General features: G+C 56.3%; 1 protein-coding gene across 3 annotated transcripts; it reads left to right on the top strand.

Annotated features, from left to right (window-relative positions):
• Positions 1–131: 131 nt before the first annotated feature.
• AGO1 (argonaute RISC component 1) lies at positions 132–27,454 on the top strand. Of its 3 annotated transcripts, XM_087760853.1 has the most exons (19): positions 132–255; positions 9,053–9,236; positions 10,011–10,131; positions 10,263–10,444; positions 10,749–10,885; positions 11,138–11,272; positions 11,577–11,664; positions 13,357–13,504; positions 13,831–13,950; positions 14,793–14,915; positions 15,383–15,516; positions 16,789–16,973; positions 17,140–17,299; positions 17,592–17,682; positions 19,834–20,028; positions 20,155–20,289; positions 21,190–21,291; positions 22,146–22,345; positions 22,791–25,407. In XM_087760853.1, exons 1-19 carry the CDS (start codon positions 231–233, stop codon positions 22,897–22,899), a joined length of 2,574 nt encoding a protein of 857 aa, XP_087616979.1. In that variant the 5' UTR covers positions 132–230; the 3' UTR covers positions 22,900–25,407. The 3 variants fall into 3 exon arrangements, 1 of the variants encoding a protein (XP_087616979.1); XR_015705470.1 differs by lacking the exons at positions 132–255; positions 9,053–9,236; positions 10,011–10,131; positions 10,263–10,444 and adding an exon at positions 26,998–27,454 and having other exon boundaries at positions 10,754–10,885; positions 22,791–23,273; XR_015705469.1 differs by lacking the exons at positions 132–255; positions 9,053–9,236; positions 10,011–10,131; positions 10,263–10,444 and having other exon boundaries at positions 10,754–10,885; positions 22,791–23,273; positions 24,531–25,407.
• Positions 27,455–27,732: the final 278 nt, after the last annotated feature.

Genomic DNA, 27,732 nt, shown 5'->3' with positions numbered 1-27,732 from the left:
CGGGGCCTCCCCGCCGCCTCACCCGGGCCCAAGATGGCGGCGGGGCCGCCGGGCGCCGCCTTTGTTGGTGGCGGGGGCCGGGCGGCGGCGGCGGCGCCTGCGCGCTGGGGCGCAGCGAGAGGCGGCTGCGGCGGGCGGCGGTGCAGCACCGGCTCCGGCCCTGCCCGGCCCTGCCCGGCCCCGGCCCCTGCCCGCGGCCCCCGGCTCGGAGCGGCGCCCGCGTGGATGGGATGGAAGCGGGACCCTCGGGAGCAGGTAGCGGCGGCGGCGGGGGGGCCGGGGCGCGGCGCTCCGGGGGGCGAGGAGCGTGCAAGGGGGGAGGTGGCAGCGGGGGGTGAGTGTGCAACGGGGGGGGGGGGAGCTGCACAATGGGGGCCGGGCGATGGAGGGGCGTGCGGCGGGGGCTGCGGTCGGGGGGTGCAAGGGGGGAGCCCCCCGCGGGGGTGAGAGGGGCGTGCGAGGGGGGGGGGGCTGTGCCGTGGAATGCGGGGGTCCCCGCGGGGGGGGGGGGGGGGGTGCGCGACGGGGCGGTGCGGGGAGCGCTCCCGGCTGGGCCCGCCGCCCGCCCGGGGGGTCTGGGGGCGGCGGGAGGGGGCTGCAGGGCCGCCCCGCTTCGGGGGTGGGGGGGGGGGCGGCGGGCCCCTGCCCCCGGGGCGGCCTGGGGAGGGGGCGACGGAGGGGCCCCGCGGGATTGGGGTGCGGGGCCGGGGGGCCGCGCCCGGCAGCGGGGCTGGAGCGTGGGGTCCCCCCAAAGCGCGGTGCGAGCCCTGCGCGAAGGGCCTCTTCTGCACAGAGGAGCAGCAGCAGCATCGCCCCGGCTCCCCGTCCCCTCCGTCCCCCCCCAGCTCCCCGTCCCCTCCGTCCCCCCCGGCGCGGTGTTTCGGGGAGCGGGGCGCAGGCCGGGAGCTGGCGTGGAGCTGGCGATGCTGCGCGCCGTGACAGCATGAAGCGGTTCCTCTCCCCACGCCGGGGCATGCGCGGAGCCGGGGCTGAGCACGGCCGGCTGCCGGCGAGGGGTCGCGGGGGGCTGAGCTCCAGAGTCACCCCCGTGTCCCCCCGCCCTGGCCTCGGGAGCAGCCGAGGGTGCTTTTGGTCCCGGCTCTTTCGTGCCCAGCTGCTCCGCAGGGGTTTGGAGAGCCGTTCCCCAAAACTCACCTGCCGAGCCGTCGCGTCGGCAGACGCTCGCTCCCGCGCCCGGCGTGAGCATCGTCAGTTTGTGCTGCTCTAATTGGCACAATTTTGGTGCCGAAAACAAGGCAGGAGGAGGGGAGGGAGCGACGGGGACCACTGGCCTTTAACGGGTCTTGCGTTGGCAACTTTGCTGCCCGCCGTAACGCGGTGGCGTGGTGAGATTTTGACATAGAACTGCTGCACGTTTGCAGTCAAACTTTGGTCCTTCCTTACGGCGTTTGATTTGAAGCGTGGCACGGAGATCTCTTCATGTCTGCGTTACCTTCTGGCTGCCGGCGCTTTGTGTTTGGGGCTGATTTATTGGCCTTTGGAAGCCGTGATTTGGCGGCTGCGCAGGGGCGTCGCGGGCTTTGCCGCCGGCACCTCGGGACAGCGCAGATAACGCTGCCGGCACGCCTGCACCCTCCTACTGCCAGCCTTAACTAATTCTGTTAAGGTGCTTCAAAAGAATCTCTCGGATGGGCTGGGACCACGCTTGGCAGGGATGGGTTTGGGTTTCGGTCCCGCTGGCGGCGCGGGGGTCCCTGGGGCGGTGGGGGCTGCGCTGGGAACGGGGCTCTGGTGCTGCGCTCTTGGGAGTTTCCCCTTTCCTCCCCAAATCTGGCTGGGGGACGTCTGCTCCCGCCTGGGTCACCTCGCCTGCAGGGGAGACGTTTACCCCGTGTGGCAGGAGCTGCTGCGGATCCCGCCCTGCCTTAGCATCCCTTTCCCTGCCGACAGACCCCGGGTACAGGGCTGAGCCTCGCGTACGAGCTCTGATGATGCCGGGCTGCGACCTGTCAAAGTAATAAAGCAGAAACCCAGCGTGTGCCTGGATGTGCCCAAAGCGAAGATGCCTGGAAAGGCGGCGGCAGAACCTGGGACATCTTCTGACTCGCAGGCACTGCTCGGGGAGGCACAAGTGCACTAGTTTTAAAAACTGAAGTTGTTTTCCCCTCAACTTTTAGTTTTCTTTGTCCCTCACAAACTTCCTAAACGCTGTTAATCTTAACCGTTGTCTTCCTGTGCTAAACCCTGCAAAACCCCCAAAGCCGTTCCGTCTGTTGGATCTCTTTATCTTCAGGAAACATGAAATCGCGTGTGCCTGTTTCTGGGACAGGATTACATCAAGAAACAAAGCTGGGAGAAGCACCTTGCCTGGAGACACAGCACGTATGATTTATCTCTAAACACTTTCTGCAGCCTCTCTCTAAACCCTGGGAAGAACAAAACGGAGACAAGTTATTAAGATGGCAGACGTTAAAAGGAAGCCAAATCAGGCAGAAAAGCGCTGCGCTTTGGCGGGGTGATCAGTGGCGGAGCTGCCTGCGGGTTTGAACCTCCTCACCGGGAGCCCCTGGCCGGTGGCTCTGCGGGGCTGCCCGTGGCACGGCGCACCCGGCACAGGGACGCAGAGAGGAGCCGGCGTCGCCTTTGTCCTGTCCCCTCCGGCGCTGGGGGCTGCCTTTGTCTGCTGCTTCCAGCTCTGCGCGTCCCTGGCCGCTGCCTGGGAAGTCTGCGGGAGCGGCGTGAGACCCTGCGGGGCAGGCGGGAGCGATGTCAGCCTTTGCCCGGTCCAGGTGCTGTTAGTGGGGACCCCAGGCTTGTGGTGTGGGGTTGCACAGTCCGGACGAGCTGCCGGTGCGTTCAGCAGAGGTGGTGGCACTCATGGTGCTGCGAGCTTCTCACACCCCATCAGAGGGACCAAAAAAGGGGACACGGAGCTGCTGGGCAGCCAGGCCTGGCTCAGCAAGACCCTTGTGGGTCGGCTCATGCCACCACGGGTCGAGCTGCGTCCGTGCTGCTGGCATCACCGCACCATGCCGCTCTCCTTGGAGCCGAAGCAGCTGGTTCGCAGTCCCTGTGAAGGGCGCGATGGAGGTGGCGATGCTCTTGCTGCTGTTTGTTACGCTCCGTCGTAGCATCCGCAGGTTCGCTCTCTGGCCCAGCCCGGGCTGCGGGACTGTGCACGCCAGGGTGCGGGGGCACCGGCCGTGGCTGCAGCGGCATCAGGGCAGATTTTTAACTTGACGCTTTCGAGTTCGTTGCTCTTGATTTCCAAGCGGAAAGCTGAGGTTTGACACGGCACAACGATGCCCTTTGCAGCGTTTGGCGTCGAGGATACAAAGAACTAAACTGCTTTCAGAAGTAAATACCGTAGTAGAACAGATTAGAGCCCGTTTTGGTGCATTTCTTGGATGCAGCCACCACAACACGGGGCAGGAGGGGTGCTTGGGCAGCTCCGACTTTCCCTTGGAAGATGGGCTCTGGTGCATGGGATGGGTTTAATGCTGCGTGGCGACGGCTGCAGCCGGAGCTCTCTGCCCCGCATGGGCATGGTCTACTTAAACTCAGTTTAGTGTCGAACCTAAAAGCGCCTGCAGCTGCATGAACCTGGTTGTGCTCACGGCAACTCGGGAAGGAGCAGGCAGCGGGTGCGACGTCTGGGTTGGCAGAGATGAGATGGTGCTTTTTGAAGTCCAGGCTTTGTGGGATGACGTTGGTCACTGCTTAGAGCTGGTGGTTTTGAAGATGTTGAGCTCGGAGAATGGGAAAGCCAGTTGCTTGCCCCGCCAGCAGTTGCCTTTCCTGCTGGCACTGCCGCTTGCTTTGCCTCCCGACGGGGGATTTTCACTTCCCTGGGGGGTTTCTGGGGCTGGTTTAGGGTGGGAGATGGCTCAGGGTGAGGATGGACCACACCGTATGTCCGGTGACGTTTGGCGTGACGTTTGGCATGCCGCGGCCCTGCTTGCTCCTCTCCGATTCCCAGGTGTATTTTGGCGGGGCCGGGTGTGCGGGGAGGGGGCTGTCGCGGACCTGCTGCCACTGTGAAAAAACTCCCTTTTGTCTCAGCCCTGTTCCAGTGGCCCCTTGGCTGAATGCGGCGCTGGAGAGGATTTAAATGACATGGTAATTTCGTGCCGTCCCACCGGCGGCTTTGCCCGGGTGCAGGCAGCTGTTGGGCAGTGGGTCGTGTTCCCCAGCTGTTACAATAAATAATAGAAACAAAGCGTATTCCGGTGCTCATTACCCCAAACAGACTTTCACCTTGGCGGTGCTGCCCTCGCCATCGTCTCTGCCCGCCGGTGCTTCGCGCGCACCCGGCACAGGGGTGGCAGTGGCGGCTTACCGGCAGTGGCGGTGATGCTCCCGCCGCCGGCACGTCCCCAGGGCACGGCTTTTGTGTGCGAAAGTCTGTGATTCCTCCTGGGCGCTGAATTTATAATGGCAGGCGGATTTCATCCCGCTCACTGGCTGCATTGTGCTGCAGGAACAACACTCGCCCTCCAGCCCCCGGCCCCGGGCGCCCGCATTTACATGACAAAGTGGGAGCCTGTGCAGCTTCACCATGGAGAGTTGAGGTATGCAGAAGCCCCCCTGTCTTCGGGCAGTTTGGGGCGCTTTTTAACGAGGCTCCTTCTGCCGAAGGGGAGCCGGCACGTTTCGCCGCTGGCCCCTTTTCTGCTGCTCCGAGCTGCAGACGGGGGCCGCAGGCACGAGCTGCCCGGGAATGCCACGTCGCGCTGCCCGGGGTTCCCTGGCACAGCGTCCTCCGAGCCAGGCGGAGGGCGGCTTTCGGGAGGATTTGCACCGAGGCAAATCGTGGGGGGACCCTGAGCGCCCCGGGGCAGGGATGTGGCGTGGGAAGGGGTGAGCCCAGCCTGCATGTTCACCAAAGGGCTTTGGGGTCTCTCCTACCTGGGCTGAAGCAGCCAAGGGCAGGTGAGAGCCCATCTCCCCGATGTCACCATTCTTATAAACAGCCATGTCCTGGGTAGGCACCACTGCACCAGGCTGTGTGCAGGCACTGGGAGATCATGGCTTTTTAAAAATCTTTGGATCTCAAAGTAATTTAGAAAGGAAGAGTCATTATCGCTCCCTGCTTTGCTGGGCAAGCTCCACGCGGGCAGCATGACCCCTGCGTTGAGCCTGGGGCTGGGCTGCCGGGGTGGCTGCTCCGGCTCGTCGCGTTCAAGGACCGTGTGTGTGTCTGTGGTCGCCAAAATAAAACCCTCTGAGTCGGCCCAGGGGTGAATTTTCCCATCCTTGGCGCTGGTCTTGTGTCCTGCCCTGGTCTTTGCAGAGCATCTCCCTGCTGTCACGGTGCTGCTCCCTCCAGCCAGGCTGCCCGGTTACGTTATCTTGCGTTTGCAGTATCCTGTGGCTTGCATCAAACTCCTGAGCCGACTTTTGTGTTGCTGGAGGCTGAATCCTTCATCAGTGATTCATAATCTTAATTGCAAGGGTTCACGTTCATAAAGCATCTGGCGAGAGGGTTTGTATGGCAAAGCATTATTTTCGGGCTGGCTGGTGCAGCGCCGGGATTGCGGGACAGGTTTGGGACCATTCGGTCGCCCCTCTGCAGTGCGGCTGCTGCCCTGTGTCCCCTGCATCCGCAGGGATGCCATGGGCACGTGGAGATGCTGTCCTGCTCACACACGGCTGCTGGGATCATCTCAGGGGTGAGAAGGTCCAGAAGAGGAGAAACTGTGGGTGCTGGCCTTGATGTGGTTGCAGGGAAGGGAGCGGAGAGCTGCTGTCCTCCGGCAGGTCTTGCAAGCGGGCTGTGCGGTTGGTTTCTCACTCGAAAGGCAGAGCAGGGACCGGAGGCTCCAGCAGCACTGGCAAATACCTCTTTGATTGTGAACCATGATTTAAAAATGCATCAGCTTGCAGCCAGGGAGCTGGCGATTGCCAAGAAATGTTCGTCATGTGGAGACATGAATTACACCGCGAGTAGCTCATCTGAAAATCAGTTTCTTAAAACAAGCTGCCCCTGGAGCGCGGCGCAGCCGTTTGTCTCGGGGGTGCTGGCGGCCGCCCTGCCCCAGCGCAGCTGCGAGTGCCTGTGGGGGTCTGAGCCCCGCGTCGGCCTCGGAGGTCCCCATCTTGCTCGTTGGACTGCTGGGAGTCGCATGCTGCCGTGTCCGAGGAGGCGCTGGAGCTGGGTTAGCCCCAGGCTTGGGGCTCCCAGCAGATTTTGGAGCTCCTGGGCTCCTGCCACCGGGCAGAAGCAAGAGCAGAGGCTGGCTTTGCAGAAGTTAATGCCAGAGTTTGGTCCTTGGATGCTCTCAAGGGTCGTCCTGTCCCCTCGGTGTCCTGCGGCATGGTGGCCTTCCATCGGCAGGAAAAGTCTTGCAGGGATCAGGTGCAAAACTGAAGTTTGCTGCTCTTCCATTTTTCTGCTTCTGATATTTTTAGCCTGGAATTGAAATTTGGATTTAAAAAGAAAGTGGATGGGAGCAAAGGGTGCTAAGAGCACCATGTGTTCAGGAGCCGAAATTGGAGCCGGGACGCTGTTTGGGGGCTGGCTTGGACAGTTGGCCACCCAGATGGAGCGCTCCAAATATCCACACGCTGCGCTCCCCGCACCCGGCCCAGCTGGCCGGGACCTCGCGGGGTTCGAGGAACAGATAGAAGATGCAAACTGGGATAGGTGGAGATGGGCAAAGTGGGAAAGGGGCAGGAAGGGCAGATCTCGACTCGGAGAGCAGCGGTGTTGAATGCTTCTTTGGCAATATTTTAAGATGCCTTTGAGTCCAAGGGCACTGTCAGTTTAAAAACGCAGTTCAGTCCTGTGGCCGTGCTCTGGTACCCATTCCTCCATCTCCAGACCTTCATTACTAAGTCTATAATGGGCTTTGTGGAAAAACTGGTACTGCCCTCTTTATGGGTTTGGGGCCCACGCTGCTTGAAGTGGGGATTTGGGACTGGTTTTTTTTTGCTACCTCCCATAATTCATAGGAGTTTTTCATCAAACTGTTTTTCATTTTCTCTGTTTTTTTATCAACAACTTCCCTGGAGGTAGCCTTCCTCGTCGATGTGTCTTTTTTTTCTTTGCTGAACAGCAGTTGAGGATTACATTGAGGAGGGGTTAAGGATGAAAGGAAAGTTCAGGTGCTGGGACTTGGGTTATCCTGCGACCTGGACTTCGAAAGGTGATTGTTAATAACTGGTATAAAACCAAAGCAAGCTGTTATCCTGCAAAATCTAGCAGTTAAATAATCGCCTAGCGCAGATGCAATAACGTGTTTCCTGTTTCTTGTGGCATCCTCCCTCCGGCAGCGAGTCGGAATTTGCTGGAGGATGGAGGGGAAAACGTGCGTGTCTGCAGGTCCCCACCGGTGGAGTTTTGGGGGGGTTGCATCCCCCTGGAGAGGGGCAGACCTGCAGCTCCGTGCCAGTGGAGCCGGTGCTGCTCTCCCGTCGGAGGCGGCAGATGCCATTGCCTGTGCAAGCAGCCCTGGCTGTGCCACGTGAGCCGGCGGGGAGGGAGGCGGTGGGGCTGCTGCCGGCTCCTCGGCCCCTCGCCTCCAGCAGAAGGCCTGGGCGTCTCAGCGGGGCCATATTTCTCTCCCCGGAGCAGACGTGGTCCCTCGCCTCCTCCCGCCGGGCAGAGCCTCCCCATTGTGCTGGTGCTGGCTTGTAAATCAGCGGGGCAGGGGCTGGCCTGGCCGCGGGACAAAGGCTGCCTGTGCTGCCGGGGCATCCCGCCTGCGCTCCCCACAGCAGGACCACCCCAGCCCTGGCGCGGGGGCAGAGGGTGCCTGCAAACCCGTTCCCTGCCAAAACTGACCCCGGGTATGCGACGAACTGAAGAGCGATGTATTTGCAGGCAAATGCGCAGAGGAGGGGGTAGAGTGTATCCACCAGCCACAGCTGGCAGATGGAGCTGGCGAGACCGCTCTGTTCGTGGCAAAGCCCCTTGGCAGCGTTAGATGGGTGCGTTCTTCTTTGGGGTTCCCATTTCTCCTCACCCCGCAACCCAGCAAGTCTGGCGCCGCCTCCTGCTCGGCGCTGGGGAGCTGTCAGACCTGGGCTATTTTTGGAGCTGCCCTTACAACAAAGCGCTCTGCGTGCCGGAGCCCAATGTGGGTCGGCTTTGATGTCGCCGTCGCTGCCGTGCAGCGGGGCAGGCGATGCTTGGCCTTCTCTGCGCTTGTTGGTTGGCAAACACCCTCCTGCGGGGTGGGATGCTGGGGATGCATGGAGAGATGCCATGGAGAGGGATTCCTCCCATGGGAGCTGGAGAAGGGATGGGCAATAAAAACGCACCGCAGCCCTGGGAGGGCTGGCCTTGGTCTAAGTATATCTTCACTAATTCAGTGTGCCAGTGTCTCAGACGATGGTATCGGACGATGCCAGACCCTTCAGGCGAAGGTTACTGCTGCTGCCGCAGACCCGTGGCAAGCTCTCGGCACAGATATGAGGCTCTACTTTCTTTTTAAAGCCAGGGCTGGAGCGTTTCTTGCCGCTGTTCTGGTTGTTTGCATATTGTGACGTTTCTTGTGTGAAACCGAAGTTGAAGTGCAGCTTGGAGGCGGCATACCGGGCGCTTTCAAAGCTCTTCTCATGTCGACATTAGGTACAACCTGTCCTTCAGTGTCAGGAAAAGCAAGCATGGCCTTCTGTTCCCACATCTGGTCAGGGAATTGAGTTATGGGTATCGTGGTGTACGCCAGGACATGGGTGCGCCCGCGGTCGGGACGGGCGGTGGGAATCCCTTGTCCTCCCAAGGTCTGTACTGCTGCCACGCGTGGCCCCAGATGAGTTCCTTTCCCTAAGGCAAAGCAGAGATCATTTATCTGCTGGTGGATGGTTTGACATCGGCACAGCTGGTGGCGGCACAGCGGGGCGGAGGGTTTAGCACTGCCCTTTGACAGCTGGGCTGGCCCCGGCACTTGCCGGACGGTGCCCAGGGAAGCTCCTTCCACCTCGTGCTGTGCTGGTCCGAATTCTGCCACCGCCGCCAGGAGCGTGCATGGGAGGCCTCCCGGTTTGGGATGCGGTGATGGGGAGTGCTGTGACTCTGCATTGTCTGTCTGTCTGCCTGGGCACAGGGTTTCTCCTAGCCCTCCTGACCCGTTTTCTCTCCCCATAGCTGCAGGCGCATACCTGCCACCATTGCAGCAGGTATTTCAAGCGCCGCGTCGGCCCGGGATAGGAACCGTTGGGAAGCCCATCAAGCTCTTGGCCAATTACTTTGAAGTGGACATTCCCAAGATTGATGTGTATCATTATGAAGTGGATATCAAACCTGACAAATGTCCACGCAGAGTCAACAGGTAAGGCAAGTATTAGAGGTTTTGGCACTCATTCCCTGCTTCCAGTTTCCTCATGGAGGCTGCATAAGTGCCTGTCTCCATCTTCACCGGTGGAAGCCATCAGGGTGACTTTGTGGCAGGGCTCACGGTGCTGCTTGGCACCCATGGGTGGCCAGACCCCGCCAGCCGTGTTCGTGCAGCAGTGCTGGTTCCTGCCCCTGACAGCCTCGGAGGTCCTGAACCTCAGCACGGTCCCCTGCTTCTTCAAAGCAGCTGTGCTATTTTGGCAACAGTCCTGTATTTAAAAATAGCAAGGCCCAGACCTCGGGCCATGGCATACTTTTCTGTGTTTTTCTTTTTGGCATCCTACTCGCTGCCCGTCCCCTCCTGCCCCGGCAGCCTGAGTAGCTCTGTGCCCCAAAGGCCGGTGAGCAGATGCTGCAGATGCTCCCGGCAGCCATGGGCAGTGAGTCGCTCCATCTTGCCCTCCCGGCGCACGCGGCGGGTTTGCAGCCAGCTCCGGCGGGTACACGTTCCTGCATACCGTATAAACTCATTCTGCCGAAGCTGATGTGCCGAGCTGCAGGGCAAGGCGTGTGGCTGATGTCCAGGGGCCCTCCTGCCCGGGGGAGACTTGGCTCTATTCTCTGGTGCCCTGCAGCTCAGAAGTGCCCGGGGTAGGGAGGCTGGGGACCAGGCAGGTCGCAGAAGGTGTTGGGCTGTAAAGAAACCAGCAAAACAAACCTCGCCCTTCTCTCCCCCTGCCCCTCTTTCTTGCCCCGCTCGCCTGTATAGGGAAGTCGTGGAGTACATGGTTCAGCACTTCAAACCGCAGATCTTCGGTGACCGAAAGCCAGTCTATGATGGGAAGAAGAACATCTACACTGTCACGGCTTTGCCTATTGGAAACGAGAGGGTAAGAGGGGGCGGCGAGCCCCGTGCAGGCAGCACACCCTGCCTCCTGCCTGGGAAGGGCCAGCTAAAAGCGACCTCGTCCCCTTGTGCCTGCGGGGATGCCATGACGGCTTCCCTCTCTTCTGCACCCAGGTTGACTTTGAGGTGACGATCCCAGGGGAAGGCAAGGACAGGATATTTAAGGTCTCCATCAAATGGATGGCCATCGTGAGCTGGCGCATGCTGCACGAGGCCCTCGTCAGTGGGCAGATCCCCGTCCCCCTGGAGTCCGTCCAGGCGCTGGATGTTGCCATGAGGCACCTGGCTTCCATGAGGTACCTGTGCCAAAGGGTGGGTGGGCGGCAGGGGCCGTGCTGTGAGCACCGAGCGTGCCGGGGAGGGCACCGGCTGCCCTTGGCAGGCTGCTGTGGCTGGGACTGGCCTTGACGGTCTTTGGGAGGAGGCGGCCGTGCCTGCCGCGCTGCTTGGTGCTATTGCTGTGGATGCTCCTGCCGTAGAAATAAACGGGGCGATGCAGCCAGCGGGGCGAGCGACGGCTTGGAGGGGCTGGGGGTGCTTCACGGTCGCTGCGGGTGGGGCTGGTGTGTGCTGTTTGACGCGGTTTGCCCTGGTTTGTAGGTACACTCCTGTCGGCCGCTCCTTCTTCTCCCCCCCCGAAGGCTACTACCACCCCCTGGGAGGCGGCAGGGAGGTCTGGTTCGGTTTCCACCAGTCGGTCAGGCCCGCCATGTGGAAGATGATGCTCAACATTGATGGTGACGTATTTTTTTATGCCGGCAAAGCCACTTTGCTCTACAGCATGCCCGACGCAGCACGGTCCCGCTTGCTCGTGGTGAGGTCCCAGCACCGCTTCGGGCAGGGGGCTTTGTGCACGGGGTCTGGCCACCCAGCGCTGGTTGCAGTGGGGTGGGGAACTGCAGCAGTGGGGCTGGGTGTGTTGGGGGAGGCTGGATCCAGCAAGCTCTCGGGCCAGAGAGCAGAGACACATGGTGGTATCTGTCCCATAGTGTCAGCCACCGCCTTCTACAAAGCCCAGCCTGTAATCGAGTTCATGTGCGAGGTGCTGGACATCCGGAACATCGACGAGCAGCCGAAGCCCCTGACGGACTCACAGAGAGTGCGTTTCACCAAGGAGATAAAAGGTAGAGCCCCCGGGGAGCGCTGGGGACCCGTCCCCAGCTGGGTGCTGCCCCAGACATCGGCCATGGCTTGTCTGCTGCCCAGCCCCTGCAGCGAGGTGGGGGTATGGGGGGGTGCACATTTAAAATGTCTCCTGGGGCACCATTGCCTCCCTCGTGCGCTTCGCAGGGCACCTGCAAGAATACCTGCTTTGCAAATGGTTAATTATTTAAAGCAGGTGTTGGCGATGTCCCGGGGAAGTTGGGCGAAGGGGAATTGCTCCCGCCTTTACCAGTGACTCTGCGGTGTCTCCCTGTCTTGCACCAGGTCTGAAAGTCGAGGTTACCCACTGCGGGCAGATGAAGAGGAAATACCGCGTGTGTAACGTTACCAGGCGGCCGGCCAGCCACCAGACGTAAGGCGGGTGGAAAGATGCCCTTGGAAAAATCTGAGCTGTTCTCCTTTTTAGCAGCTGCTGGTGTCGTTAGGGAGAGCTGGAGGGGAAACTGCAGCCTGCAGTGGCAAAAGGAGATGTGTTCGGTGCTCTGCAGCGGTTTTGGGCACAGCAGCTCGCGCAGCTCCGCGTCACGCGGGATGCAGGGGAGGGTGGGAGTGCAGAGGATGCTTTGTCTGGCAGGCGGCGCGCTGCAGTGGGCGGGAGCTAACACGCCAGGAATTGTCCTAGTTTTTACCTCTGAGTTTGGTTTTCTTCTTTCTTAAAATAGACACTGCCAAAGCAGGAGTTTTGTCAGGGGATAAAGCGATTCCCTGCCTTGAAATTATTTGTCTGTGCCTGGGAGCAGGCTGGGCCTCCATGTTGGGGGGCTGCCCTGCTCCCCGCAACCCCCCATGGATGGGGATGGCAGCACCGTGGAAGTGGTGCCCTCAGCACCAAGCTGTTGGGTGCCACAGCCCATGGGTGTTTCCAGGGCTCGTCACTGGGGTTTGCCCGGGGAATTGCCCCTGGGCAGGCTTGGAAGCAAAACGGGGTTCGCGGCAGAGGCTGGGGGGAAGAGCAGGCAGACCCCCCAGTGGTGGGACAGTGCTGGGGCAGGAGGGGCTCTACTTGTGCTCTCTGCTGGGTGCTCGGTGAGTGGAGCTGGAGGGGAGGGGGGGATGTTTTTCAGGCTGTCTGCCCCCCAAGTTTCTGCAATGTTGCTGGAAATTTGGCCAACAGTAAAAAAAAAAAAAAACCAAGAAATTTTGGCTCGTGCTGTACAAACCCAAGTGCTGGCAGAAAATCTCTCCTCCCAGTTCTTGCCCAGTACCAAACCAGCAGTGCCCGCTCAGGCTGGCACTGTCAGGCTGCGGGGGCACCTCCCTCGGCACAGCAACGCGTCCTCGTCGCACAACCCCATCTCCGGGTGTATCTTGTTGGGGCTCATGCGCCTGTCACCGTGTACACCCCGCTTCCCCGGTGCTCCAGCATCCTTGGGTCCCAGCCCTCAGGCTTGGCGAGCGCAGGAGGAATGCGACGCCTCGCCAGGGCGCTCGGGCTGACTCGCCCATCTAATTTTGGCTTCATAAAGAATATCGGGTCAATTCTTCATTTTCACTGAGCTCTTTATGGAGCTGGGAACAGCTGGTGTTGGGTGAGGCTGGGTATCACGCTCCGGCTATGGGCGGCGCGGCACCCCTCAGTCCTGCGTTTGATTATTTTTTTTTTCCCCTGTGGTTTTGAAGGGAGATGCACCCCTCCGTTCCCCCATGCTCTGCCCGCTGTACCAGGAGAGGCTGGTTAACCTTTGCCTGGAGCTCAGCTCGGCTCCCAGGGAGGGCACCAAGCACAGAAGTCCTCCTGAGCAGCAGTGTGCTGTATTTATGTACCTGACAGTGGCATGCGTGGCATGTCCTGCAATAAACATTTGCCCTGATTAGCTGGATTAGTGAGGGAGAGCTTTATTTAGGGACCTGAGTCCCACACTGGGATCAGAGTATTCCTGACTCGATTTCTGAAAATACCACTGTTGTGCTTTTTATTTTCTTTTATGGTAGCTCAGAGTGGGAGCCTGGCAGTTCCCTCTCTTCCCAGACAGAGTAAGTAGTGCTTGAGGTCTGGAAGTGTCTGTTTTGAGTAGGTGCATCCTTCGTGTCCTGCCTCTGCCAGGTTTCCCCTGCAGCTGGAGAGCGGTCAGACAGTGGAGTGCACAGTGGCTCAGTACTTTAAGCAGAAATACAACCTGCAGCTGAAATACCCCCACCTACCCTGTCTCCAGGTTGGCCAGGAGCAGAAGCACACGTACCTGCCCTTGGAGGTGAGTGCCGGCTCTGCAGCATTGGGCGTCCTGGCTTTTGGGCACCGTGCAAAGCAAAGCCAAGTGGCCTTTGCTGGCAGATGCATGACAATATTCTGCAGCTAATGTGTCGTGGGCACTAGTTGCCTCAGTGTTGACCTGGCCAGAGCTGCTTCTAAGTGAGGGAGGAGACCATGCTGTAAAAATGCCATTTTCCTGCAGCTGCAGGCTCGGCACCTCTGTTTTGGGGCTGGCTGCAGTGCCATACCTGCAGGGCAGCTCAGCCGTGGTCCCCTGTGTGTCGCCTGTCCCTAACGCGTGGCTGCTGTCTCTCCTCTGCCGTGCAGGTGTGCAACATCGTGGCAGGCCAGCGGTGCATCAAGAAGCTCACAGACAATCAAACGTCAACCATGATAAAAGCAACAGCCAGGTCTGCCCCAGACAGGCAGGAGGAAATTAGTCGCCTGGTACGTGGCACGAGTCCCTGGGAGGGATGGTGTCGGGGCTGGGGCTCTGATGGCAGGCTACGTTGTCGGGGCTGTGATGAACCTTGTTGTGGTCCTGCTCCTCAGCTGCTGTGCACTGGAGAGCTGTGACTTGTTCAGAAGATGCTGGTGGGGTTCATGGCTTGGTTTTATCCCCCTCTTCTCAGTGAAGAGGTCAGGGTGTGCCTGCATGTGGGTAACGGACACTTGCATAGAGCAGCCCCGCTCAAAGTGACCGTGGAAACTCATGTGCAGCAAATTCAGGTCCTCGCGCTGATGGAACCTGACCCAAAGGGAGCTGGAACTAAAAACAGGAAAACAAATTGGAGAAATGACCCCAGCTTTGGGTGTACGTGGGGACTGTGCGTTGTGGGGCTGCGGTACGGGAGCTCTGTCTGCAGGTCAGCCTGGGGCGAGCCAGGGGAACGGCAAACCCGGCTCCACCAGCGTCCAGGCAAGTGCTGTTGCTACCCAAACGGATGTCTCTGGGCTTTCAAAGCTGGGGACATTTGATATTCCTTCTGGGACTCTTGATAAGAGTCTCTTGCCAGTCTCAACCTTCCCACTGAAGCTTTAAATCTCAGGAGCAGGTTCTGCTCTTGGTTGCGTTGGTCAGTGCATTCAAAAATCAGGTCTCCTGTGGGTCAGTTTGGAGGACAGCATTTGGCCCTTTGTGTTAAACCGCTTGCCATCCCCTTACGGCGAGGACTTCAGCTCTGTAGAGAACATGACTTTAGGCGCCTGTGTTTCCTGGCCAGCTGAAGCTGCGTGGGATGCAGCAGTTGGTCTTGCTCCCTCTCATGAACCCTTCCTTCCCTCTGCAGATGAAGAACGCCAGCTACAACCTGGATCCGTACATTCAGGAGTTTGGGATCAAGGTGAAAGATGACATGACGGAGGTGACAGGGAGGGTCCTGCCGGCGCCCATCCTGCAGTACGGAGGCAGGGTAAGCAGGGCTGCGCCGCCCGGGTCTTGGGCTGCGTGGTGCAGAGAGGTGCTTTCACACCAGGGAATGCTGTTGCTGAACAAAACTTGTGCTACCTTCAGGTTTGTAGGTTAGAGCTGGAATTTTTTATCAGAGCGCCTTGGGTTTGGGTTTTTTGGGTTTTTTTGCAATATAACTGTTCTGAAAGCGTAGCCAGGAGTCATTCAGTGACAAAAAAGTGAGCAGAAGGGGAGAGGGATGCTCAGGGTAAGGCAGCTCAGGTGAATTTTCCATCACCTTTGGAGGAGCTGAGATTCTGAATTGCCCATCGCCACGTGCCGCGGCAGACCCTGGGAGCTGGCTCCGGCGAGGGTGTACGGCTTTGTGATGGGGAGCACAACCACGGCACGTGCGGGTGCTCCCCAGGGGCTGCCGGCGTGGGGCCGGGCAGGACGCGGCAGCGCTCTGACCGTCTGTTTGCCTTGCAGAACCGGGCCATTGCAACTCCCAACCAAGGCGTGTGGGACATGCGAGGGAAGCAGTTCTACAACGGCATTGAGATCAAAGTCTGGGCGATTGCTTGCTTTGCCCCGCAGAAGCAGTGTCGAGAGGAGGTGCTGAAGTAAGGAAGGGGGCAGCCCGCGCGGGTGGGATGCCATGGGGAAGCTGTGGCTCGTGGTGCGGCCACCCTGCTGCTCCCAGCCTGGGTCTGCGCATCCTTCATCGTTAACACTGGATCTGAATTGCTCGTGGTACAAATTTGACCTGGGTTCAGACTGGGTGTTCAGTCTTGTTTCTGTTAGTTTATCCAGAGTGCCTGGCTGTTTATCCTGGCTGCAAACAGTCCCTAAGCCATCACAAAGCCTGCCAGGTTGGAGTGAGCACGTCAGCACTCCAGCACACGTGAGCTGACAGTCAGGCTCTTCTCGATCTGCGTTTTGCACCAGGTAGCTGCAGTATCGTGATCTGATACTGCCAGCCCTAAAGCTGCATTGAACTCTTCTCAGCTGAATCTCCTCAGAGAGGTGGGGTTGAGAGGGATATTTAATTAAAAGTGTCCCCGATTCCCTTTCTGAAATAATATAATTCATGTAGGAAGCATCCTAACTCGCCGTGGGTTTTTATTACAGGGAAGTCTTAGGCTTTCTGAAAAGCTTCGGTAGCTTAGAGATTCTCTGCTTTGGTAGCAAAGTGACACAGAGCGGGGACAGTTTATTTGATTTACGGAAACGGTCACCTTGGGTTTGGATTCTGCTGGGAACTCGCCTTTCTCCTGACCGAGGGTGGATGCATTGAGGCGAGCATTTTGTGTGCCTCTTCTGGGTGTTCGGCATGGTTAACATTTGGGATGGTTTGGAGCAGCTCAAAGTCTCTACGTCTGCAGTAACTGGGTGGAGGTGGGAGCGACACCGCACTCCTCTTGTGACCCTTTTGGGGCAGAGCTGGGAGCCCCACGCTCCCTCTGGCTCTCCCTGCATCAAATTTATCCTTGGCAATCCAAAAATCCAGAGTGTGGCTGAGCACTTTGTCCGGTTTGGTAAGTGAAGGCTTGCATCAGCTTTGCAAATCATCTGGAAATCAAGCAGGTCTGCTCCCCCCTTCTCCGGCTTTCTAACGGAGAATGGCTCGCAGCTCCATCGCTCTTCGGGAAGAGTCAGTACCTGGGCAAGAGGGTACCAAGAGGGGATGGTTCAGCTCTAATACGTGTTGGTCTTGCGTTTCCCGTGCTGTGCGCTTGCTGGATGCTGTAAAACCGTGGTGATGTGATGTCCCCGTCTCTGTCCTGTGCCGCAGCACTCGAGCCATGGGTCCCTTCTCGCTCGGTGGCTGGGGTGCACGGCGGAGCTGCCGTGCGGAAGGGCTCAGGGCTGAATCCTTCTCCTCCCGGGCACAGGAACTTTACGGACCAACTGCGCAAGATCTCCAAGGACGCAGGGATGCCGATCCAAGGCCAGCCCTGTTTCTGTAAATACGCCCAGGGTGCAGACAGTGTGGAGCCCATGTTTCGACACCTCAAGAACACCTATTCGGGGCTTCAGCTCATCATTGTCATCCTGCCAGGGAAAACGCCGGTGTATGGTGCGTCTGGGGCAGGGGCGAGCGGGGAAAGGAGAGGGGCTTTGCTCTCGCTCAGCAGGGCTGGCTCTGCTCCTCCTGCAGTGATTTCTCTCCCCGTTTCCGAGGATGCTGCTGGAAGCGGTGCGTTGCTGATTGCTGTCTGTTCACCTGCTTCCTCTGCCCGCAGCCGAGGTGAAGCGCGTTGGGGACACCCTCCTGGGAATGGCCACGCAGTGCGTCCAGGTCAAGAACGTGGTGAAAACCTCCCCGCAGACCCTTTCCAACCTCTGCCTCAAGATCAACGTCAAGCTTGGCGGGATCAACAACATCCTTGTGCCTCACCAGCGGTTCGTACGGCTGCTCCTTCTTGCATTTTTGGGCCTTGTTTCCCAAGTCCCTCATGGTGCTGCCTGCCTGGCTTTACCTGGGGAAGAGGGAGCCTGTGGGCAGCTGCATAAAGTAACTTTGAAACGGGGGTTTGCGGCTTGTCTCGCCTTGTAATGAGCTGTTGATGTGCCCAGGCCAGAGCCCAGAGTTTGGGAGATGTCCTCTGTGTGATCTGCTCACCTCCATTGGGCTGTGCATCAGCCTGAGATGGCCCTGAAAGGCTGACCGCTGCATTCTCTTCTCTCCCACCAGCTCTGCCGTCTTTCAGCAGCCGGTGATCTTCCTCGGGGCCGATGTCACTCACCCACCGGCAGGAGATGGGAAGAAACCCTCCATAACAGCTGTAAGTTCCCGGTCCAGGGCCAGGCTTGGTGCCTGAGAGCCCCGCGGGGACATGGGAACTGGAACGGGACTCGCGTGTCCATAAAGGGGCTGTGTCACTACTGTCCCCATAGTGACACTTCTCAGGGTGGCCCCATGCCCTGTCGGGTGTTTCAGTGCTGCTCCCGGGGTGATGGGTCCCCAGTCCCCTCCTGCTTCTTTGCAGAGGAGCTGTGGTTTTGGGGAGCCACTGGGCGAGCTGGCAGCTGCCAGCAGATGGGGCTCGTGTTGTGCTGGACCCCGCGAGCGCTGTCAGGGTGTGCGGGGAGCTCGGTGCACCCTGCTCTCCGGAGTCATCCCCGGCCATCCCGGTCCTGCAGTGCAGCCCTAGGAGGGACCTTCCCCAAGCGGGAGAGCTGGGGAGAACTGGGGTGACGGGGCTGCTTCAAAGCCTTTTGGGGACGAGGATTTCCCGTCACCCCATGTGAATAATGAGCATCCATCGAGTGAAGTGCCACTCACATGCTGGTGAGGCCGGGTGGCAGCTTGCGCCCTTCATGGGGCTCTAAGACGTTGCCTTGTGCTCGTTGCGGCGAAGGAGAGTGTCAGGTTCTCGTAGCGTCTGTTTTAATTAAGCACGTCAGCATTTTCCTATGAAGTTCTTAACTTTCCAGGACTCATAGCTCAGGTTTTCCTTGGCATGCAAGTGCATCTTTGGAGGAGTGTTTTTTTCTTAATTAGAAGGGGTTGGGAAATGCTTTTGGCTGTTTGCTGTAGGTGTGGGTGGGACAGAACAGTCTGTTTCCTGGCGGCGGCGCTTCCACTCTGAAAACATTTTCTGTGGTTTTTTGTACAGGACCACTGTGGGTTTTTTTTCTTAATTTCTATAAAAGCTTTTTTGAAGCTGCAGGGGAGGAGAAGGGTCGAGCCTTCAGATAGCCTTGATCTTGTCCTTGGTCCGTTGTTAATTAGACAATAGAAGGGGTCCATGGCTGAGGCCAAAAGAAACATTTCTGTTGAGCATATCGGCTCCGCTGGTGCAGCCCAGACCCTAGAGCTCCATTTGCGAAGCAAAAGTGAAACTGGCGCTGAGGGCAGGGGCAGCAGGCTCGATGCTGCTGAGGATGTGGGGTCTGCGGTGCTTTCCCTCCGCTTGGGGGGACGTGGACCGCGCGGTGCAGCAAAGCAGCCGGGCATTTGTCTCCCAGCATGGGCCAGCACCTGCTTTGATGCCCGTGACTCACGCTGCGCCCCCAGCCCTGCGTCACAGCAGAGCCCGGCTCCTCGCAGCCTCTTTGCCCTGACGTCTTTGAGGTCTCCCCTCCAGAGTGCCCAGCTGTGATGGGAACTCCGTGCCTGATGGCTGCTACGCGGTGACTCAACCCTGCCACGTCCTCGGGAGGCGGCAGTGCCGATGGGGCAGACCGCGGCCGTCTGGGGCAGCTGTGCTGCCTGCGGCCGAGCGAGGGTGGGCGCGGGGACATGATGCTGGCAGATGCTGTGTGCAGATGTTGACCTGGTTCAGTCGCCTTTTGGGCAGAGGGTCTCTGGGCAGCCTGGGGCAGGCAGGGCAGGTCTGCCGCAGTCGGAGGGATGAGGAGCAGCTGATAGCAGAGCTCCCTGGTGTTGCTGTGATATAGACCCCAGCAGCAGCTGTTAAAGCAGTGGCATTGCAGCTGCAGGTGGGGTTTTGTACCCTGTGGATGTCAGTGCCCTGGTGAAACAGCAGAGCAGAGTTTGGGGTTACGCAGTCCTTCATGGAAGCCAAAAACCTCTGAAGTGAGGGATGGAGAAGGGCTTAGGCAGGCGGAAAGGGCAGCCCCGCTCCCCCCTCGCCCCTCTGCTTTTGGGCAGGAGGGGTGAAGCTGGGGCAGAGCAGCAACAGCCCCCACAGCCACGTCGCTCAGTGGCACCAGCCAGGTTGTCTCACTGGAAATTCCCATAAACACCACAAAGGGCACGGCAGAGTGAAACTGAGACATGGCCACGACCAGGGATGTCCTTTCTGGGCGCTAGTTGCCTGCACAGTATTTGCTGTCCCATCTTCTGAGCTCGGGTGCTCTGCCCACTGCCAGCTGTGGGTGTCGGAAGCAGGCGGAGGCTGGGAATGTCCCATGTCCCCTCCGTCCTTCTCGTTGTAACGCGTGGGCCTGGCCTGTCTCTGTCGCTGCAGGTTGTGGGCAGCATGGACGCCCACCCCAGCCGGTACTGCGCCACGGTGCGCGTGCAGCGTCCTCGCCAGGAAATCATCGAGGACTTGTCCTACATGGTGAGGGAGCTTCTCATCCAGTTCTACAAATCCACCCGCTTCAAACCCACCAGGATCATCTTCTACCGCGACGGCGTTCCCGAGGGGCAGCTCCCGCAGGTGAGGACCCCTCGGATCCCCATCAGGCAGCGGGGCTGCACCGGCTCCCACGGGGTTCCCTAAGGGTGCACAGGGACGGCTGGATGCTGGCGTGTCCCCTCACTCTGCGTGCTCTTGTCTCTCCAGATCCTTCACTATGAGCTCCTAGCGATCCGAGACGCCTGCATCAAACTGGAAAAGGATTACCAGCCTGGCATCACCTACATCGTTGTCCAGAAAAGGCATCACACCCGTCTCTTCTGTGCAGACAAGAACGAGAGGGTGAGTGCCGCAGGGTGCCAGGGCCAGAGGCAGCTGATTCATCTCTGGCCTTTAGGAAGAGCCAGCCCTGACTTTGCCGAGGGGAAAGCTCACTGCTGGCAGGCAGAGAGCTCTTTCTTGAACGAAACGTGCTGCTCGGTTGACTCCCGCATCCATGCAGATTAGGCTGCTTCTAGAAACCCAGACAGCTGTTTGCTGTTATTATTACTGGGTGCTGATGATCCTGGCGACTCTCTTGAAATAGCCTCTGTCAGCTTGAAAACATCTGTTGTTTTGGTGATAGCTGTAGCCGCTGACGTGACAGAATGAATAACCCCTTGCTTGCTCACAGCTTGTTCATGTGTGTTGTGCAGTAACATGGATTGCTGTAGCTTTTCCTGGATTTGATCTAAATTCAGTGGTTAGATCTAGTCTAACCAGGCTCTGGCTCTATCTGAGCATGAAGATTTAATCTTGGGAACTAAGGACAGTTTTTGATCAGGGTGCAAAAGCTCCGGTATCTTGTGGCAGACTCTAGCTTACACTCTCCACAGAGATCCCTGGAGTTTTGCTCACTTAATCCTCATTTCTGCAGTAGGATGGGCCAGTGCCCAGCCCTCCCCCTGCCTGCTTTCCTTCTGATGCCATTTGCTCTATCTCCATGTCATGCCTGGTGTTGATGCTAGCAGAAAATGCCAGCAAGCCTGTTCGGGCAGGGAGCAGAGCAGGATAAGCTGCTCCTGACCCCCCTTAATGGGCACTTGGGGAGCAGCTCCGCACGGTGCTCTCAGACTAGGATGCTGAGATGGGGACCCTGCGCCATGGCCCTGGTGCAGGGCAGGTGTGTTACAGACGGTGCTCTGGGCAGCTGGAAATAACCACTCTCTGCAGTGCTTGGGTCTCTCTTTCTGTTCCCTGTAGATTGGGAAGAGCGGGAACATCCCAGCAGGAACAACAGTGGATACAAATATCACCCACCCCTTTGAGTTCGACTTCTACCTGTGCAGTCATGCAGGCATTCAGGTACCGCGCTGCGGAGCTGGCTGTTGTGATGCTGCTGGTTTTCTTCGGCTGTTGTGGCAGACTGTGCTCTTGTGCATCCGACCCGGCCCTGTCGTAGCCTCCCTCTGGCACCGGGGACGTGGGCGGTTCGGTCCAAGCTGCCGTTGCGGCGGTTTGGCGAGCAGGTGCTGGGACGGCACTGCTGCTGCATTATGTGGCACGTACTCGATTTCTCTCCTGGAGCCAAGGATCTCTCTTATGAGATTTTCCTCCTTCAGAGTGGCCAATTCAGCAGCTTGTCAGCTGGCGTCTGAGCGTGCCGGGCTTGCTGGGGCGCCTGGTCGTCAGCAGGGACCTGTTGTCTGGCTGTGGGCGGGAGAGCTGGGGCCAGCCGTCCCTGGAGCAGGCGGCTTGATTTGCAGCTGCCTTTCTTCAGGCAGCCAAGATTAGTCAGAAACCGTACTGAAAAATTTGCGCTCATTTAATCCACAGCTGCTTCCGCAAGGGAGGTTTTTTGGCTTCCTCTCTGCCTGCAAGAACAGCGGGGAGCTGGCCCAGTTCGGTGGGGAGCCGGTGCGATACGTGATGCAGTGGGCTGTGCGGCGTCGGGAGCTGGGGGCGGCAGCGCAGAAGCACCGGCAGTGCCTGGGCACGGGGCAGCTGCATTAATGGTTTGCACCTCGGTGCTAAGAGCTTTCCTGTCTCGCGGTGCCTGTGCACGTGTGGGGTTCTCAAATTAGGGAAGCATGGGCATTTCTCCTACCCAGGCTGTCTGCCAGGTCGTTCTGATCAGGGAGGGGGTGATGAGGATGCAAGGCAGCTGCCTGCGTGTGGGTGCAGGCAGCACCTCTCACGCTGCCCCCCCTCCTTCCCAGGGTACGAGCCGGCCGTCCCATTACTATGTACTCTGGGATGACAACCGGTTCACCGCGGATGAGCTGCAGATCCTCACGTACCAGCTGTGCCATACCTACGTGCGCTGCACCCGCTCAGTCTCCATCCCGGCCCCGGCGTACTATGCCCGACTGGTGGCGTTCCGAGCACGGTACCATCTCGTGGACAAGGAGCACGACAGGTGAGGGGGCTCTGCCCGTGGGCGCGGGAGGGCAGGCCCCAGGGATGGGCAGGGGACACGAGCACCCTGCCTCGGTGTTTGAAAGTGCCTCTGTCACAGCAGCGCTGCAGCAGACCCTTTTTGGGGGGAAGACCGGCACGTAGCTGCATGCTCTTAGGTGCCGGCCTAGGAGGAAGAGGGGGAAAAGGAGGGTTAAATCCCATCCTGAGCTCATCCCGGGTCTGGAGGAGCATCCCTGGAGTGTTTGAGCATTGCCAGCCACCTCGAGGTGCCGGAATGTCTGCGGTGCCAGGCACGGTCACCGGCACGCACGGCATCCGTACGCTGCGGTGAGATGCCTTCCTGTGCTGCCAGCGCTCGTGGACCCTGATCTCCAAGGGGGTTTCTCAGTGTTCCTGCGGGGGGGAATATGAAATAATTATGCAGTGATTTCCTTGATTTTCAGTGGCGAGGGCAGCCATATATCTGGACAGAGCAACGGCAGAGACCCCCAGGCCTTGGCGAAGGCTGTGCAGGTTCATCAGGACACTTTACGTACCATGTACTTTGCTTGAAAGCCTAACTTTTGTTACCTCACTCAAGAAAGCTTTCAGATTTGTAGGAGCCATACAAAAAAGGAAGCATTGGGACACCTTGGTTTTTTTCCAATGAGAAATCACTGCAGGGCAGGCAGCGTCGATCCGAGGCAGGAGACCAGCACCACGGGACAGAAAGATCCAACACCTTTGTAGGATTGGAAGAGACCGATGATTATTTTTTTAATTTTTCTGGCTTTGCAAAATTTTGACCTGACCAAACACATGAAGGCATTCAAGGAAGGGATAAAACTCCCAGGAGGCGGAAGCAGGTTTTCATTTTTAAGATGCAATACTATAGACTCCTGACTGTGAAATGGCGGATTTGGTCCTCCGTTGCCCACCAGGCGCTGGTAGGTATTTTTTGTGGGGGTTGGGGGGAGGGGATTTTTAGAGCCTTAAAACAGAAGACTAGATTTATAAAACTAATATTTTAGAATATGAGATGCTTTAATGGGTTAAGGGGAAAAACAACTAGTTTATAGGAGAATTCTAACACTAACAGTTCCCCACCCCCGAATAATTCCCCCCGTATAATGTAAGGCACCCTAGCACTTAGCTCAGAACTGAAAACTGTCTTCCTTGTGTTAAAAGCTAGTTAGCTGCTGCCATTTGAAGCAACAGTCACAGACTTTTCCATGGGTGAGTGCCTTACTATGATGCTGCAAAATTTCAATGTTTTTAATCTTGTAAGGAAAACAGTAATCTTGTCTTGATGGTGGTCCATATTTCCATCGGAAGGAGTTAATTTCTATGGTCCTAAGTTGCAGTTTGTGTTAGATCACGACCTCATGGTGGTTAAACTCCATTGAAAGATGTGCACTTTCATATAGGACACGTTTAATGGCTGCTGACCCATTTTTGTTTCCAATGTACTACTTGTTATTTAAAACTGTTTCTGACAAATGGGGGCATCTTCATCCCATGAGGACAGAAATCGCTATCGATTTTTCTTTTTTTTTTTTTTTTTTCCTGAATTTTTATGATGGACACCGGGATTTTTTTACTAAACATTATTTTTATATGATACCGAGTCTGTTGCCAAAATACACAAGTCATTAACATTCTCAGAGTTTACATCACCGCACTTCCTGAGGCTGTGTGCTCACACCAGAGTTTTCTAACGTTTCCTGTCCGATGAGTGTTACCGACCGCAGTCCGTGCAGCGCCGGTACTCCTCAGCGCCCGTCTCCCGTGTGCGTTCAGCACATCTCTGCCCAGGTCGGCTGCTTTCTGAAGTACCGCGTACCCCAACTCCAGCACCTCCAAACTGTCACCCTCTCTGCTGCTAGGTTTTGCTGCTCTTTGTGTCATGGTATCGCTGATCTCATGCACAGGGTTTTTTATTCTGAAAGCACACCAGATTTGTTCCTTAGTCAGAATGATGAAATCCTTGTTATTGTCATAGGGGAAACTCCTACTGATTTGTTTGTAACAGGAAAAAAGTGTTTTTCCCAACAGTAACATAGTGACTGCTTTTCAGACTCATTTTGCTGCACAGAATGACCGTTACGCACAGCAGGGCAGTAGTAGCAACTCATTACCAATACCATGTGGGCAGATGATCTGTTTTTGCTTTTGTTTGTTTTTTTTTTTTTTTTATATGAAAGTGTGCACAGCGCTTCCTTCAAGAGAAAAAATGACACGCACACTCCTACCGAGCTCTTAAAGGGAAGAGCTGTTGTCATTTTACTGCCAAACGTGAACGCATTTCCAAGGCAGATCCACCACAAGCACTGCCCCGTGTCAGTACGCGTGGATAGAAGCACACCTTTTTGTTTTGTACTTTCTGACGTTTAAACTTGCCTTGCCTTCATGAAAACCACATTGGTCATGTTGGCCCATTGATCTGTCCCAACACCGGGAATTCACTCTTACCCGTTTTCTTTTTGGGCAACGTGTTTGTGAAAAATGAAGACATCAATATGCTATGCAAACTAAGTGCTGAGCCCACTGATGTCACGTTTTTGTGAAGATCCTTCATTTAGCACAGTCCTGTTTTTCCTCAAGACTACAGTATTTGGTTCGTGTTCTCCTTTGCACCTTGTGTCAACCTCCACTGCTGTGTATCTGCAAGGTGACGGGGAGGAGACCAGGAACTATTCATGGTCAGTAGGGTAGCGAACTCTTAGGAAGGCTTTTAGAGAGTAGGGAATGCATCAACACTAAGCGTCAACATGAGAAGCCTACATTCCTATACACAAGTGCCTGCATAGTGACACAAATTCAGCACCTCTCCATCTCATCCTCCGAACTCTGGCTTGTGTTCATTGAAAGCGAAGTGATCTCGGAGGGGCTGTACCCGCTCACCTTGTGGTAGAAAGCCCCTCGTTAAGAATAAAACCGGGGTTAAGGTCAAGGTTCTCTCTGCAAATCAGTTTGTTCACCAGCATTACAACGGAAAGCACCTGGCTGCTGTTCTGCAGCGAGGGGCAAAGGTATTTTGGTTTCTAGTTTTTATTTTAGTGTTTTAGTTGGGTCTAGAATTCTGAAATGTCTTTTAGTAGCTGTGGCATAGCACGTGCCATTTTTAACCATTTGAAAAGAGATAGTGTGGGCATTTACAGAAACAGCTTGTTGCTCTGTAACAATTTTTTTTAACCTTGAGACTTGAAATGTAAAATGGACCTTTAAGATTTGCACTCATTTGTAAGGTGGCTGTTCATAGAAAACTATGAATGAAGACTTGCTGATGTAGCACCTACTTTTAACAGCAATTTTACCTACACAAAAGCTTCACAGCTTCTGAAACTCTCAGCTGTTGATTGCAGATCGTGTTCTGCCCTTATTTCACCCTCTGCGTTGGGTTTTCATGGTTTTGAATAAATAAAAAAGCCAAACTCAGTAGCTGCTGTGCCCTTTAAACCCTGTTTCCATTTTGAAGACATTTAGAAGGGGTTTGAGTTACCCGCATGTTTTGTATAATGGACTATGCACTGTACCTTCTACGCAGCTCCAGCATTCAGCATTTCTACCCTTTTCTTGTCCGAGATGCAAACGAATAACTAACTGCATGTTGAGGTGCTGTGCATTTTGCTACCCATAGCGGATAGGTGTTAACCCAGATACATATCGGGATTTGTAGTTAGCCACAAACCCCACACGGACATCCCGAATGGCTCCCGAGTCTCTGCCTTCTCCATCCGCACGTGTTCCTTCTGCAACTGGAACCATCGCCAGGTGCACGCAGTTTTGTGGGAAGAGGAGTAACTTTCATTTACCTGTCGGTTGTTGAATGCTGTTTGTTTCTCTTATCTCCTATCTGAACGTAACGGGGGCGAGGGGGCAGAGCAGCCCTCTCCCCAGAGCTTCCAGGGGCGGTCGGGGTGTTCTGGTATTCGCAAGCGTACGACCTGATGTCTTAGCGTCAAAAAGCCCAAGCATTCAACGTTGCCTCGCGGAAGGTTTTCTTCTTGGAAAATTAGCGGGAAATAAAAGAATGTGATTCTTTCGGGAAGGGAAGCCAGACAGCAGGACAGCAATAAACAAGTGAAATTCATATCTTGCCTGAGTGATTTGCACTTCAATAGTTGTGAAAGAAAATTTATGGGACTCCAGTGCTTTTGTGTTCAATTTCTAGCCCCTTTCGTACCTCCTTTATATGAGCAAGTGTTGAACTGTACAGAGGGTGTTTACAAGACACTCTGTTTGGGTTATTTTTCTTGTGTTTTGGTTTTGTTTTTTTTTTTTTTTTTGCTTTAGCTTGAACTCTGTATGGTCCATTTGTTAAATAGACGTGAACAGTTGATGTACAGTACTTACTAAACAAGCAGCAGCACAAAACTTATTTTATTAAGAAAATATGGCTTATATTTTAAAGGTTGAATATCAATTTTTTTTTTTTTTGTATGCGTGGAATTAAGACTGGTAAAGAGTAACAAAATCCTTGGATTAGGCCAAAAGAAAATACTGTAAGATCATAACCACCTCTTCATTAAAGAAAACGGTATGATTAAAGAGCTCCAGAACATTGTATTTATATTTGATTTGATTTGATTGCCTTTGTGGATTTTTTTTTTTTTAATTTTTATTTTTTTGCCTCGGTCCTGATTTTTGCTTGCAACTTTGACTTTGCAGTCCCAAGTGTCTGTTACCCTGTAACTGTTGGCAGAAGACCTAAATAAAAGCAATGTGAATGCGTTGGGGTGACACTCCTGAGTCAGATTGCGCGGGGAAGGTGCATGCGCAGTCCTGGCCGTTCGCTCGAGAAGGGCTGGGGGACAACCAGGGAAATGCTGACTGCAGCTGAATTGCATCAGATGCTGTGGAGGATCCAAACCCCCTCACTTTCCAGATTTCAGTTTAATGAGAGAAACACTTAAGCGAAGAAATAGGTGCTTAAAATTTCTTTGAATATGGTAGCCAATTCCACTTTTTATTAAAATGTCGTCTGTCTGAGAACTGACTTCATTTGAGTTCCTTGGGTTAGTGGATGTTGGAAGCGCGCGTCAAAATGGGCTGCTTCTCCGGCTACGTTGCGTGCTGTGGGGGCTATAAAAGGCCGGTGGCTCCAAGGTGCTTTAAGGACAGATTTCAGGCTCCTTTTGGAGCGGGGTTAAACTCGATCCTCTGGGTTTCTGTACTGCGTCGTGTGTTACCTTTCCCAGCTTTGGAATTCCTTGTAAACGTCCTAGCCCTCTCCAATGCCAACAGCTTATGGTCGCGTCTTAGGGTCCAACACTGGAGGTTGGTTGCCATCCTCTGAATTCTTTGGATCTGCTTGTGTTTTACCTTGCAAACGTGTATTGCCGTACCTTTAGACGACGAATTATTTAGCAGTCGAGCTGTAACTGTGGGTTTTTGAATAATGCT

This window comes from Nipponia nippon, unplaced genomic scaffold (genome assembly GCF_047370975.1).
Source record: "Nipponia nippon isolate SJK-2023a ecotype South Korea unplaced genomic scaffold, ASM4737097v1 scaffold_23, whole genome shotgun sequence".
Taxonomy (NCBI): Eukaryota; Metazoa; Chordata; class Aves; order Pelecaniformes; family Threskiornithidae; genus Nipponia; species Nipponia nippon.
Note: the sequence above shows the minus strand (reverse complement) of the source record. Positions and strands in the feature narration are given on the sequence as shown.